The following is a 15,505-nucleotide window of genomic DNA, read 5'->3' as shown; positions in this document are numbered from 1 at the left end:
ACAGAGCTGTCCAAGTGGTATTTCTAAAAAGCACTGTCTGATTATGTCTTTTCCTTGCTGAGACCCATTAGGGGGCTCCAGAGCCACAGGGCCCCCACCAGCTTCTTAGTGCCCTCGAGTCTGCATGACTTGCTGCTGCTGTCCCTCCCACACACCCAGCATCTGTGTCCTCCCTCCATCCCTCTGAATTGCAGCGTTCCCTCTGTCTGGAATCCTCGACTCTTGTCCACTTGGCATGCTTTTCCTCTTTAAGAGCCTGACTTGGACATTGCCCCTTGGGGAAAACATCCTGAATTACCCCAGTTCAAGTTCATTTTTCTTTCCTCTTTGCTTTCCTCTGGACTTTAGACCTGCTTCTGTCTTTGTTCACTCATTTGTTCAGCCAACAAATATTATTGAGTGCCATTGTGTGTCAGGCAGGGGCTATAGCAGTGGGTGAGACAAAGTCACTGCCTACATAGAGGGAGGTATGGTTTCAGATAGGGATACGTGCTTGGAAGAAAACAAAACAGCTGCATGATAGGGGCTGAGTGGGTTTGGATAGAGTGGTCAGGAAGGTCCTCTCTGAAGAAGTCATGGAAGCCTCTGGGCAGGAGCTCTGGGTCCTGAGAAAACAGCCCCTGCAAATGCCCTGTGGCAGAAAGAGCATAGCCCAAGGCCAGTGTGGCTGGAGGAGAGAGAAGGGTGCAGGGTGGAGTAGAACATGAGGTCAGAAGAGCAGGCAGGGGTCTGTGACCACAACCTGTGGACCATGGAAAGGAGTTTGGTGTTCATTCCTACGCATACCGGGAAACTATTGGAGCCTTGTAGGCAGGGGAATCGTGCACTGCTTAAGCTGCACTGAATGCTTCATGTTGTCCGTGGTTCATTTGCTTGTGTCTCTGTTAGACATGAGCTGTATGAGGGCAGTTTGTCTCTGCGGATCCCCAGGACCTAGCCTAGAGCACTGTCAGTAAACATTTAGGGATTAAATGAATGAACAATAATCTGTGTTTCCTTTTGACATGTTCTGTGTAAATGGTAGAGTCATTAACACCATTCAAATAACGTTTTCTATTTAATAAAATCTGATCGTTCTAAGCCTGGGACACTCTACAACCAAGTAAATGTCACAGACTTTTTAAAAACTGTAGGGTATTATGTTCTGGATGTTCTTTTCAGCCTTTGAAGCAATACCACAGAAATGTTAAGTAGAATCTCGATGACCGGAAAAGAATGAAAAGCCATGACATTTAAAAAATGAAAACTATAAGTACCAGAGTAAAACCTCGTGATAAGGCAAATACACATATATCAGACACGATGGCTTTTGTTCTTGGAAGGAAGCAAGCTGAAGTTCTTATCCTCTGGCAAGGTGTGGGGTCCAAGTACAGGGGATGGTAGGAGGCGGTTATCTCCTGATAATTTGGGTTTTTCTTAGTGCAGTATAAGGGCAGTTGTGTATGGTTTAAATTTCACTGTCTTTACTTTTCTGCTCTTTGAAAATATGTACCACCAGAGATGTACTGTTTTTTATTAACTGCAAAATAATGTCACCTTGCATTTTATGTGATTGATTTTTCTGGACTGACATAGTCTATGGTAGGCTTTTACTATAGATAATATTTTCCTATTATAATTTTTAATTTCCAGCTTATACATGTTCTCTGTTGAATCCTGAATTTTTTTCTGAATCAGTTGGAAACCCCAGTCTATATCTGTCTGTCCCATTAACTAAAGCTGTGTTTGCAAATCTCTCATGGTGAATTCCTAACCCTGTGAAAAGAGCCTGTTCAGTAAATGTACTCTAACGGCTTAATAGCTGTAGTCTAAAGAAGGACCTTTTCTGATTACTTCTTTCTCCATCATTCACTTAAAAATTACTCTACAGGTAATAGAAAGGTTTAAAACATGGTAATACCAAGTATGTTTGGAGTTTTTAAAAGATGAAAATATTTTTCTCCACAGAGACTTCAGCAACACAGAAACACTATGCAGTGAGCAAAAATATTATTGTGAAACATGCTGCAGCAAACAGGAGGCCCAGAAAAGGTACGTAAAGGATTTAGCTCAGGCAGTGCCTTTGGGTAGTGAGAAGGAACCAGACTGGGGAGCCCTGCAGATCTGGCTTTGAATCTCAGCTTCATGGGCTTATAGCCTCACAGAGCTTTGGGGAAGTCAGCTACCTTCCTCACCAGTAGAACACCAACCTTGCAGGGTTGTCCGTTTGTCCAATTGTTTGCTCATTCATTCATTCACTCATTCATTCAACAGATATTTATTGAGTGCTGTTATGGGCCAGATACTGTGCTAAGTAAACAAATGCTGATCAAATATAATCACTGTCCTCTTGGGATTAAAGGTAAATTGTATCAAGTACTTAGCACAGTACATAACACATAGTAGACACCCAATATTATTGTTAGTTTTACTTAAACATTGGGACTTCTTATTTTGAGATGGAGGTTAAAAAAAATGTATCATTTAATAAGGAATCACAAGGGAACCAATAACACATCAGTTGTAGAGGTAGATGATAAGAAAGTTATTGCATTCTGAATTGATAGAGGGCTCAAGGTTCCTTGTATTTTTACCAGCACTAGCTAGTTATAGCTCTTAGACAATCTGAGATAACCAGTTGTTCCCCAGTATCTACTCCCAGAAGCCAAGAAACTTGACATTTTAATCATTCTGTGAATCCTTACTATAAGTTACATTTATCTTGCCAATGGTTCTGGAGTATTCTAGATACCCTGGTAGCTGCTCAATACTGTCGCCTAAAACCCTCCAGGGTCTAGAATAATTCTTCTGCCCAGCCTTCCCAGCCCTGCACTCCAGACAGGTACTTCTTTCCTTGCTGCATCGAAACTTACAAAAGGTTAGTCACTATAGCGGCAGGAGTGGAGGTGACAGGTGGATGTCTTTTGCTAGTGGACAGGTACTCGCCTCTACTCCCCATTCCTGTGATCTCAGTCTGCTTCAGGCCAGCCCCAGATCTTCCTTTGTGGCATTAAGGTATATTTTGTTCAGCCCTAGAGGTTTTATACTTTAAGATGTCATGTGTTCCTGTAAAATATGGGGTTCCTCATAATTCTTATCTTTCTATTGGTGTTTTTATTTTGCTTATTTTTATGAACAGGGTTTAACCTTAATAGATTTCTGAATGATACTCTTTTAAAATTTGTCCTTTTTAAATAATATGCATTGAAAATGTACACAGGCTGAACAGCATTTACACTAATCAGTATATTCATGGAATGGGGGACTGGAAGGTAACTGGAAGACCCTCTATTCTAGCAGTGTTATTTACATAAACTGTTACCCTCAAGACTTTTTATCAAGAAATGTTACTGGTCATCTGGTGGAAAAAAAAACTTTGTGTTTATATAAGTTTGAGAAATGCTGTATCATACAAAACAGAACAGTTATTTTACTGCAGGATTTCTCAAAACCTTCGGTATGCTATGGTACATGGAGGATCTTCAAAGTAGAAAGTAGCATTGTCCAAATTTACTTGGCCATAGAAACCTCACATCTGTTAACATTTCTAGTGCTCTCAAAAGCCCAGTTTGGGAAACGTAGCTCTGAGCCAATCCTTGCATTTTATAAATGAGGAGATGGAGAGCCAGAGAAAGGGAGTCACTTGCCTAAGACCACAAGAGGAAGGAACCAGAGCGAGCCTGGCATGCTGCATGTCCCGGTGCCCAGGGCTGTGTGCAGAAGCCTCCTCCTGCCCGCCCTCAGGACCTGTGAATCCAGACTGTACCTTTTCACCTAGAGCTCTTCCCAGCTCCTTTTCTTCAAGGCTTTCAGTCCTCCTCTTCATTATCTCAGGGAGTGGACTGTCCAAATACTGTTCCTCTCTGGGAGGCAGAGAGCAGCGATGGGGAGCAGCTGCACATCACATTTTTATTGATACACAAATTCTGGAACATCTCCTTTGACCAAGCAGAGACACTCCTGTACTTCTCTCTCGCTGGTGATGCTCCCGTTAGTCTGGGATGCAGGATACGTCAGCTCTAATAAGTGAGCATACTTTTACTCTTGTGAACTGTTTGGTTATTTGCTGTTTTGAAGTTTGTTAGACCTCTTCCTGTTCTCCATTTGTGAGGGTCATGGTGTAGTCTATTCCCCTAACAGGCGTTGGATACAACTCATTTTCTATTTGATGGTTTCTTAGGATGAGAGTAAAAAAGCTGCCCATGATTTTGGCCCTACACCTAAAGCGGTTCAAGTACATGGAGCAGCTCCACAGGTACACCAAGCTATCTTACCGGGTGGTCTTCCCTCTGGAACTCCGGCTCTTCAACACCTCCAGCGATGCAGTGAACCTGGACCGCATGTATGATCTGGTCGCCGTGGTTGTTCACTGTGGCAGGTAAGGCAGGCTGGGAAGCACATGCACAAGATAAGCGTCTGGGTCGTCCCTTCACTGAAGTATCCCCCAGCTGCACCCTTACTGTGCTGTGACATTCAGTTCTTTTGGGAATCTCTTCCAAACCCTTGTTTATATATCATCTAAAAATATTTATGAACACACCTACAGATACACATAAAATAAATAGTATTATAATAGAATAGCAATAATCTAAAATTTCTGGGCTGACCAGTTAGCTCACTTGGTTAGAGCGTGTTGCTGATGATACCAAGGTCAAGGGTTTGGATCTGCTTACCAGCCAGCCAGCTATCTGCCAAACCAAAGCAAAACTAAAAAAGAAAATCTTTAGGGGCTGGTCCGTGGCTCACTTGGGAGAGCGTGTTGCTGACAACACCAAGTCACGGGTTTAGATCCCATTACTGGTCATCTTTTAAAAAGAAACAAAAATTTCCATTGTAAGGGAAATAATTTAATAAATCTCCATTGGATAGATTTGAAATAACATGGAGAAATAAATGTTATGCTATGATTTTAATTTTTAAAAAGCCAGTTTGCATATATAGTAAGATCTCAAAAGTATTTTAAGATGTATGAATAAAGCAGTAGGTCAAATTTAATAATTTTGTGGCATTTTGAGTGATTAAAAATACATTCTTAAATATTCTTTATGCAATTTTCAGTCTTTTCCCAACATTCTGTATTAGTATATAATCAGAAAAAAGAGAATAAGAGAGAGAAGGCCTTTAGATGTGGAGAAGCAAAGTGTTTTGCTGAAAGTCCTTTGAGCAAATATTTTTTTATTCCGTAATTTGGTAGAAGCATGGAAAAGTATGTTGAAAATTCACCTTTGCTCCATTGGGATGGGTTTATGCTCTCTCCCGGGATAGGAACAGCTTTCCCCCACCCTTGTAGGCTTTAGATTGGGGCACATTGTAGAGCAAATGTCCTTTTTTCTGCATCTGTTAGTATTGGATTAGGGTGAATGCTCCATTACCAAGAGGATACCATTACCATGCGGAGGGATGGATTGATTTGTCTTTCACTCCATACGAGGGTAGATAGTGGCAGAAGTTGTAAATTCGTATCTGAAGCACCCCATCTTTTGTCATGCGTATTAACTTTAAGTTGCTGGATATTTTCTTAAGTTATATTTAAGGGCCAGTTATAAGCCAGCTTTGTGTTCTACCTAAAGAATAGTTCTTTTAAAGAACCAGGGTTCCAGTGATCTGGAACCTAGTCACGAACACTGGGTGAGGCCCTATGCTGCGGTAGGGTTAGAGACAGAGCCTCATGCCTGGGGGGCATCATGGCCAAGGTGGGCGGTGGTGGTGTGGACAAGAAAGTGTGCCTGGGAGGCTGGGAGAGGGGGAAAGAAACAAGCACTCTGTGTGCAGGGTACACGAAGACTTTCGTTGCGGATCTCTTTGGGTGCCAATTCTAATCCCTGGGAGGACTAGTGAGGGCAATGCAGAGGCCCATTTAGAGGAACTGGGGGACCAGTGGGAGATTGGGTTCTGGAATCATCAGTTTCTGTAATGGGGCATAAGGTCAGAGCAGCCCTGGCAGCAGGTGTGAGTTGGTATCGAGTCACACATGCTGCTGATTAGGACTCTTCCAAGCCCTCTCCTCAGAGGTAGGATTGATCTTATACGTGGAGCAGGGCTGGCCTGTGTGTGGGGATCAGGTGGCTTCCAGGTGTGGCTCTGAGGTCAGGGAGCTGATCCCTTCATCCCTGCTGAGCCAGGACCTTCAGTGACAGTGGGTGCACAGCCTCACACACTGATTGCTGCCACTAGGTTGCTCTGGGCTTTTGTTTCCTGTGTTCCATGCTAGCATCTGATGATACAGTAGTGAAAAGGCCCAGCACAGGGTTCCTGCCCTCATGTAACTTAGGATCCAGTGGGGAAGATTGCAAGTGAACAAGAAAACACACCAGCCTGCCACCACCAAAAACAAACCATTGCAAGATAACTTATGATTTTGATTAGTGCCATGAGGAGTAAACAGGGAGATGAGGGAGTCATGGGAGATAGCTTATCAGGTAAGGTGGTCAGCGAAGGTTTATTTGGGGAGGTGACATTCGTGCTGAGACCTAAAGGATAGAATGGGCCAATAATGCATATGTTGAGTTGGAATCATTTCAGGCAGAGTTATGGCAGGTGCAAAGGCCTGACACGGGAAGGGGTGATATGTATGAACACAGGAGCCCAGTGGGCTGGAGCTCAGAGGAGAGGGAAAGAGTAGCTGGATGAGGTTGGAAAAAGGCAGAAACAGATCATTCACATCATTTTGTTTTTAACAAAGGCAAACTAGGGGGGAAATTTAGCTTTTCAAATTTAATGGTGCAGCAAAAAACAAATCAAAACTCTAGATTTAGGATTAAAGTCCCTTTAATAGTACAAATGTAATATAACCAAATAATAGCTGTTTATTTGTTCTACTTTTTACCAATAGTGTGGTATGTTCCTTTTTATTTTAGCACTTGTTACTGTGCATTATGGTTTGTTAACATCTTTCTTTTTTTTGTGGCTGGCTGGTATGAGGATCCAAACCCATGACCTTGCTGTTACAAAATTGTGCTCTAACCAACTGAGCTAACCCTTGTTAACAATCTTCTTAAAACTTTAATCAGGGGCCGGCCCGTGGCTCACTCGGTAGAGTGCGGTGCTAATAACACCAAGGCCCCAGGTTCGGATCCCACATAGGGATGGCCGGTTCGCTCACTGGCTGAGCGTGGTGCTGACAACACCAAGTCAAGGGCTAAGATCCCCTTACCGGTCATCTTTAAAAAAAAAAAAAAAAAAAAAACTTTAATCAGATCATACCACTCCTCAAAATTTCTGTGTCTTCCCAGCTCACTCACAGCAAAGTTCTCAGATCTTACCCATGATGACACCCCACGCCATCTGCCCCTCAGCACCTCTCTGGTCTTCTCCCCTCCACTCGCCTAGCTCACTGGGCTCGGGCGACTCTTGCCTCCTTGCTGTGAACACCAGGTGCTGCCCCCAGCCTGGGCCTTCGCTCTTGCTAGTCTCTGTTCCTGAAACTTCTGACATAGGGTCACATGGCTTGTCTCCTCCCCTTGTCCCCCATTTCCTTATGTTCAAATCTCGACATTACCAGGGAGGCTCCTCTCACCACTTTGTTTGCAGTAGAACCTTCCCCTCACTCATTGTTCCATATTTTTCTCATGGCATTTAATACCACTTGACAGATATTTACTTGTGCAGTTTGTTGATTGTCTATTCAGACCCCACCCCAAGTCACAAGGAAGTGGGCCTTTATTGTTTTCTTCACTGCTTTTTTTCCCTGACAGCCAGAATAGGGCCTGGCACATAGTAGGCATACAGTAATTGATTTGCTAATATTTGCTGAATTTGAATGTCAGTTTTCTGCACTGGATGTGAGTCCTTAGACAGATCTCTTCTGTACACTTTTGTATTCCCTTGTGTCCAGCACGGTGCAGGCATCTAGTACTCCTCTGTAAATTGTGGGCATGGACATGAGCTACACCAAGTTCTTCATCTTGATGACGTAGTTTTTTCCCTTAGTGAATCGCTGCTTATAAAAAACTAAGTAGAGTCTTAAGAAGTATATGGTAACTTTCTTTTGTTTCTTCTTTTCCAGTGGTCCTAATCGTGGGCATTATATTACTATTGTGAAAAGTCATGGCTTTTGGCTTTTGTTTGATGATGACATTGTAGAGGTTGGTATGCAGATTATTCTCCAATGGGCATATGGCTGAGACAGTATTTGTGGGATGTGTATGTGTGGACATTTTCTAAAACAGACCTGTTTTCCCATAATCTGATTGAAAACAACTTACATTTATATCAAAACTAAATTCTGCCAATCCACATTCTCCTTGAAAAGGGAGAAAGGGCATGATCAGTGATACTGTGTTCTTGTTAAGTTAACTGATCAGCCATAGACGTAGGATCTCTATATCTCTCTGCCACCATAAATCATATTTATATGCTTAAAATCCTGTTTCCTACCATGACTAAATCCCTCTTGGCCGGTACATGGCAAATAATAGACTTCTAAGTTCTATTAAAATTATTTTCTTATAACAAATTTTTCTTGTATTGATTATTGTTTAAAATATATATATATTTCAGTTCATTGGATGTGAAAATCTTTATATTACACCAAAGTATTCCATATATTGATGTTGCAGTAAAGGAATACTAGTGGAGTGAATTATACATTCAAAGGCATGTTCTATTTTAATCCAGTAGTGTAACTGTTTTAATGGAATAACACTCAAGCAAGTGAACTCTGGTGGCCTGAAAGAATTAAGATTATTCCTAAGACCCTCCAGTTTACTATGTGAAAGATAGAAGCCCTGGTTCCTCAAAGAGTGCCCACATATGACTGCTGATGAAATAGTGGCTTCCTTCCCCCCAAATTTGCAATTTATGTAATGATGTCTCTCTGTCAAGTCTATGGAATTATCCATTTGCTATTGAAAGTTCCTAATTGTGATTTTATAACCAATGTTTCGTCTTATTGTGTGTTCCGTTTTTCTTTGCTTTTCCCAGGAATCATGTTAAATAATTGTATTGTTCTATTCTCCTTTATTACAGAAAATAGATGCTCAAGCTATTGAAGAATTCTATGGCCTGACGTCAGATATATCAAAAAATTCAGAATCTGGGTATATTTTATTCTATCAGTCAAGAGAATAACTTCAAGAACTATGGAACTAATTCTGGTGGGGGGAAATGTTCAAAGCACTGTTACTGGTTTCTCTGCAGATCTTCCTCCCCAGCAGCCCACTAATGGTATCACTCCAAGTCTCCATGGTCTGGCTGTGTTGGACTTGCTCCTTTGTTTTTTTACATACAGCACTACTCTTGGTTTTATTTTGGTCTGAGGTAGAGTTAACTGCAATCAGATTGTAGTAAGATTTGTATGAATAACAGTTGCTAATTTTAGGATTGTATGAATGCTATGCCACTCATTATGTCTGGCTGAATTAGAATGACATTTCCTATGAATGTCTACAGTCTATTTTGGGTGTTTGCTAAACTTCCTAAATGGCTTCCAGGGTCTTCTTACAATGCATTCCTTTAACTTGTCTCTCTGGAAGCACTGCTACCCATTTGTAGCTCCTCTGCCTCTTCTCAGACAGCAGGACAGAAGAATTGGGTAGATGTTCACCTTTTAGGGCTGCAACCATAGCTTTAAGTTTGTGCAAGTGAAAATGTTTAAAAGTGAGTAACCTCGATACTAAAATCATCCTCCACGTGGACCAGGGAGAAGAGAAGCTGTTCCTGGTGGCTAGCGTCTGCACCAGGCTGTGCTTACCCGGCGCTAGAATTCCAGGGGCTTAGAAGGTATGGAGCTCAGGGCAGGCAAAGCCAAGAGGAACAAGTCTTTGCGGACAGTGAAAAGTTACTTTTCTTATCTTTCTACCAAAACCAAGTTTCAGGAAAATAACCCTATGCTGTTTATTTTTAGTGACACTTTCCTTCTGTAAGGTCCTGTGAGTTGTGTTTATCCTGTATCTGGCACTACTATGCCTTTCAAGGTATCTTTCCAATCCTGCTGATGTTTTGCAGTCTGTGGTTGCAGGGCTGAGGCCCCACGTCGGCTGCCTCTGGCACAGCTGTCCTTAGCCAGTCAGCACCGACATCGCTCTTATAAGGAGGAACTGCACCTTTGCAACTGTCAGCCGCCTCGTACAACTTACTTTTTCAAATATATTCAGCCTGTTTACTGAGGCACTGGTGGGTCCCAGGGCTAAATGGAACCTTCCCTCGAGGGGATCCTGAAGTTAGCTGGGTGTGAAGGTGGGTCACAGGAGGTGTCAGTGGCAGGTGGAGGAATGGACAAAACAGCGGCTATTTCCTTAGCTCAGACTCCTAGAATGCTTGACAAGACAGTTTTTTGGAAGAACCTCATCTCACTATAGTTACTTTTACTCTTCTCACTTTTGTTATATATATATATTTATTAGCGCATTTGAGTATTGGTACCTTTTATTCAAAGGGTCGATTTGCTGTTTTGCCATTGAGCTGGTTTTTTGATTTCCTACGAATACTATGAATCATAGATCTTGGCTTCCTTTGGGAAGTCTGTTGACTTCCAAACACTATAATATACTGTGAACGTCTTATTTTGTTACTTAGTACATCCATGAACAAATGCGCAAACTTTTGGCATAATGTGAACTAAAATTGAAATTGAAAATGTTAGTGGCCATTTTGCAACAATGAAGAGGATAGCACTTTATCTAGATGAAAACTGGATTTCTTATCTTTGAAATATCTCGAACTGTTTGTTGCTCAGAACCTAAATAAGCATGCCACCACTTCACTTGCTCATGCTTGAAGTGAAATGTTTTACTTTTCACTGGAGAAGACAAAACAGGGTGAGCTTCATGCTATTGTTTTATACAAGTGACGAAAATGTACCTTGCCTTGTTTAGAGGCAAATTCATATTTATAAATATTTTGCCTTTTTTCCTCCATGAAACATATACAGTAATCACTTACCTAGAAGGTGAGTCTTTTATTCTTTTTTTAAGGAGAGGCACTTTCCAAATGAAGGTGATATAGGGAAATATTTGTACTGTATATGACCCATATATTTGACTGCACATTACAAAGTTTAAGAAAATGATAGTTGATCTCTAATATATTTGGTACCGATTCATAAGAAAAAACTTAAAATTATCTATGAAATGACTCTTGAAGCTAATTTATTAGAAAAACAATGTTTCAATTGGAAGCCTATAGAAGTAATATTTAAATGCTGAGTCATAATAAGTTGAGCACATTTTTTAAAATTTGGTTAGACGTATAAAGAGATTTTCCCAGTGACGTAACTGAAGAAATTCCTCTTATAGAAAGCATCGTTAAAATTCAGTATTCATGGGTAGATTTCTGAAATAAAAAAAGATAAGTATGGAAAATATTGCAAAGACAAAACAGTTCCATGATACAGGAAAAGAAGATTGGAAAAAGACCAAAATGCACTTTCTACCATTAGTTTTTTAAAATTTAGAGCTATTGGATATTTTTTTTCCCCACTTCCTCTTCAATAAATGAAGCAAACAGTAGGCAGCTACATTTCCCCCCCAACCATTTCTCTTTATGTAAAGACAGTAGCATGCAAACACTTTTTAAATTTTTTCATCCCTTTGGTGTGGGATGTATGAGCCCATTCTGAGGTCAACTATAGCAAAAAGGCTCAGCAATATCCCTCCAATGGCCAGGGTGCGGGTGTGTCATTTTCCTGCAGGAGCGAGTAGGCCTGCTGTATTTCCTTTAACTGTTGGGTGTTTTAAAATAAGTTATAGTGTTTTACACTTGAAAAAGAAAACAGATATCTGCTTTATTGGTTACTTACTAGTTGAGCATCTAGATGATGGTACAGTATGCTAAAAAGTCATTTGTTAAAAAGTAAGTTTTGGTAAGATGCTGACATCCTAATCCTGTTATATGGGTGCATTTTCCTTCCAAGGCAATATGGACTAGTGTGAAGAGCGCAAGGAACAACACAAGCTGGGCGTTGGTTTGAATAGGAAGCCATCATATTTGATTTTATGGACTGGTATATTTTGGATTTAAGATGAAATGGGAAAAAAATGACAGAAGTGGTCCCTATGCATTTATTTTCATGGATACCCTAAATTTCATGGGCATGCCTAACAAGGAACTATGTTCTAACTGGAGCTTAGGGCTTATTTTAGATATTGGAGTGTAGCTTTATTACAGATGGATTTTATCTTTAAACATTGCATTTTGATCAACTTTGTATATTCATGTGTATTAAAATATTGTGCATTAAATGTTTTGCCCTCGTTTGCTATTATGTGGTCAAGGCACTTATCAGCATTATTGTGATTAACTCATGTAAATGGCATGGGTCAGGGAAAATTATTTCCTACTTTTCTGCCTAATTAAATTCCTGTTTTCCGGTATTACATTAATTTATTTTTGGCTTCCATTTCTGTGTAACCAAAATAGTTATTGTATTTGTGTGGCATTCATTTGATTTTGTTGCTTAAAAAAAAAAGTTGTAGTTTTTATTTAAAATGATCTGTACCTTAATTTTTTTTTAATGTAACCAATTCAAGCACTTTAAGCAATAATGTCAATCTCGTGAAATTTCAATCAGTTTAACACCCTGCCTCTAAAATTGTTTGCAAAAAAATAAATAAATAAATAAAATAGGAATTCTCTTCCTAGAGAATTATATCCGGGTGCTGTTACACATGTGGACTTAAAACCCTTTTTATAAAATGATTCAGTCCAGGTAATCATTCCAAACTTAATTTTGAAGCAGTGGAAATGCAGAGAATATTTTGGCTGTTGTAATATACATAAAGGCAGTGCTACAGTCAAGATTGATAAAATCAGTGTTCTGGTAATAACACACCACTTTTTTGAGTAAAAAAGAACAATTAATCCAGAAACTTGTATCTGTGGAATAACAAATTGAGAATATCAGTGAAAAGAAGAATTCAGGGGTAGTTTGTTAGGCATTGCAATGAATTCCATGTCTGGGACTTTGCATATAAAATTCTCTTTACCAGTTGTGAAATGAAAGATGCATTCCCAAAATAATGAAGTGACTTCCAGCTCTGGGATCCCATCAGCATCTGGTTTCTTGGAAGGAGGAGGAGCGTGGTCCTGGCTCTGGTGTCCTGACAGCTGGCCTTCGGCTTCTGGTCCTGTTTCTGAACCACAGGGGACCCTCAGCTTCAAGAATCCCCAACTGGGTGCACATCACTCCCAACCCAGATGGAGGGCAGGTGCAGGTCTCTGCCCTGGTTTCAGAGTGAAGCCTGCTGTTAATAGAGTCAGGGCTTCTCTTCCCAACTCGTCACTGCAGGGGGTCTGCATGTGGACAGGAGATTGTCATCTGAATACATGCATGGGCCTGATTATAGGAATAAAACCCCATAGAAGAAGAGCAGGGAATGCTCCAGTCAGTGGTGAGTCTCCCGGTTCCCATCCATCTTCTCTCAGGACAATGCAGTTGAACCTGACTGAGCTGAAACACAGGCTGTTAGGAAAGTTACCTCTGTCCCCATGAAAGCCAAAGGAAGAGGAGACCTTTTTGGGAATGTGTCTTACTTTTCCAGGCCTCATTTTCTCCATACGTCAAATGGGGTTTATAGGATAGACCTGTCACCACCCAGATGACACGGTTTCTGGGGAATGAGATGTGTTCTTCATTTCTCCAAATTTCCCTGTCTCTCTTCATTAATACTTAAAATACTTTTAACAGGAAATGACGCTTTCCATTTCTATTGCCTTATATTTACATGAAGTTAGAAATATTTGCTAAGTGATTTTTTTTTCTTTGAGGGAAGATTTTGATTGTGGAGATATAGTGCTAAAGACAACCCACTTAGACTTTTCCTAGAGATGTCCCAGATGGAGGGATTTTTAATTACGCAGTTATTTAGCACCTAATATGTGCTTGGCATTGTGATGGGAGTTGGGGCATAGAAAGCAAGCAGATAGGGTCCCTCTTTTAGCCTCAGAAGGAAAGTCTGTGTGGAAAAGAAACTTAAAATAATTAAGTTGTGGAAATACATGTGTGGGGGGAGCTCACCGTAATTTTTCAGCACAGATTGGTGTTCGGCCTGGGTCTCACCGTGCATATGGTACTTACTGGTAGGTAAAGGAGGCCCGTTCCTTTTTTCCTTGTATCCTTATTTTATTCTCTGCCTGCTTTTGGTGTTGCCTTAGTCTTCCTTGTAGGGATGACACAACTTGAAAAACAAAATGTAAATCCGGTATGTTATAGCAATGGACTTGACGTTTTGCCTCTTAATTCTCATGTTCAAAGAGCCAGTGTATTGAACATCCTAACAGTGGGTTTTATGCATCAAATATCTGTCATTTCTAAACAGTCTGTTTATATTATTACCAAATAATTAGAGCCTATCTGAACTTACCAAAATAAATCAGGGTATGAGAATCTTTCAGCTATGTGAATAGTGATTTTATTGACTTACCAACCTGTGTTCACTTTTTAAGGTTCTCTTACATTTTAAAGTGCTTTGAACAAAATATATTAGGAGCTTACAAACAAGTGGAAAATAATTTCATTTTGGTTGTGAGACACCAGAGTTGGAAATAACAGGTTTTGTAAACAGCATTCCTAATTTAGTGCTCACTTGCCATGAGATTATGATAATGTATTAATAACCGTGGGGGTATAATATTCATGTTTTCAGTTACGCTGATGCGGCTTTCACTTTTTTCTCTCGGAAGAGTGAGCATCCAGGTTGTATGTAAGCCTGTGTGGAATGCCAGAGAAGCTCTTTCTGGGAAGGAAGGCTGGGCACTTATGTTGTAGGTTGCAATCCCATTTTGTTCTTACCTCCTCAAAGGAGCAGGCTGCTTGGAGGAGAAAACAGACTGCGATCTGACTTGGCTGGAAGCAAAATAATTTGATAGTTGAAGCCACTATTTCTATACGGTTAACCAAGTTTTCCTTCTGTGGTCCAGATCAGCTGTATTCATATTTCACAGTCTCTCTTAATGGACCTTGTCAGAGGGAACATTCTGTGCTGTGACAACTGAAAATAAACACAAGAAAAACTTAAGAACAAGCCTTCATACCTTCCACAGCAAGCAAAGTCTGCACTTCAGAGCTCATATCTTCAGTTTGAGAATTGCCTGTTTTTCACTCTGAGGGGATTAGAAAAATATTTTTTTAAATAGGTTATGAAATCTGTGTGAAGAAGAGACTCACTCTGTTGGCCTCCCCGTAGAATAAATTGTCTGAAAGCTCTTTGAAAAGAAATGGCTCCTGCATATTATTTTGATCTCTGCTAGGACTGAGAACAAAAAATAAACTTCTAGCCTTAGGTCTCGCTGCAACACCTGCCCCAATCTGTGTTAGTGCTGCACGGTTAGATGGGACACAGGTGAACCCCATGCGTGCCCCCGCCTGCTATGCAACCTACAGATTCCATGCCCTTTTTGTTGTCGCCCTGACCTTGGTCTCTGATAGAATTTCAGACCTCAATTCCACAATTGTGTGAAGAAGCCCTGGACTTGGTTGAAGTTATAAGCCCAGATTGGTCACCCGCTGGTGCCATCGTCATAGCACGTGGGGAAAGCAAAGGCCCAGGAAGCGTGAGATCTGAGTTCATGTCCTGACGTTGCCTCCTGG

The 15,505-nt window shown here is 40.7% G+C and overlaps 1 protein-coding gene across 1 annotated transcript in view; it reads left to right on the top strand.

Annotated features, from left to right (window-relative positions):
- The window catches only part of USP46 (ubiquitin specific peptidase 46), a 39,783-nt gene extending 24,654 nt beyond the window's left edge, over positions 1-15,129 (top strand). Inside the window, exons 4-7 of the mRNA XM_008573833.1 lie at positions 1,948-2,031; positions 4,160-4,357; positions 7,985-8,063; positions 8,947-15,129. Coding sequence (XP_008572055.1) covers positions 1,948-2,031; positions 4,160-4,357; positions 7,985-8,063; positions 8,947-9,048 — 463 coding nt within the window. The 3' untranslated portion in view covers positions 9,049-15,129. The remainder of the gene's footprint in view (positions 1-1,947; positions 2,032-4,159; positions 4,358-7,984; positions 8,064-8,946) is intronic.
- The last annotated feature ends 376 nt before the right edge of the window (positions 15,130-15,505 follow it).

Source organism: Galeopterus variegatus, unplaced genomic scaffold (genome assembly GCF_000696425.1).
Source record: "Galeopterus variegatus unplaced genomic scaffold, G_variegatus-3.0.2 Scaffold969, whole genome shotgun sequence".
NCBI classification, from domain to species: Eukaryota; Metazoa; Chordata; class Mammalia; order Dermoptera; family Cynocephalidae; genus Galeopterus; species Galeopterus variegatus.
This window is presented reverse-complemented; position numbering and strand designations above follow the sequence as displayed.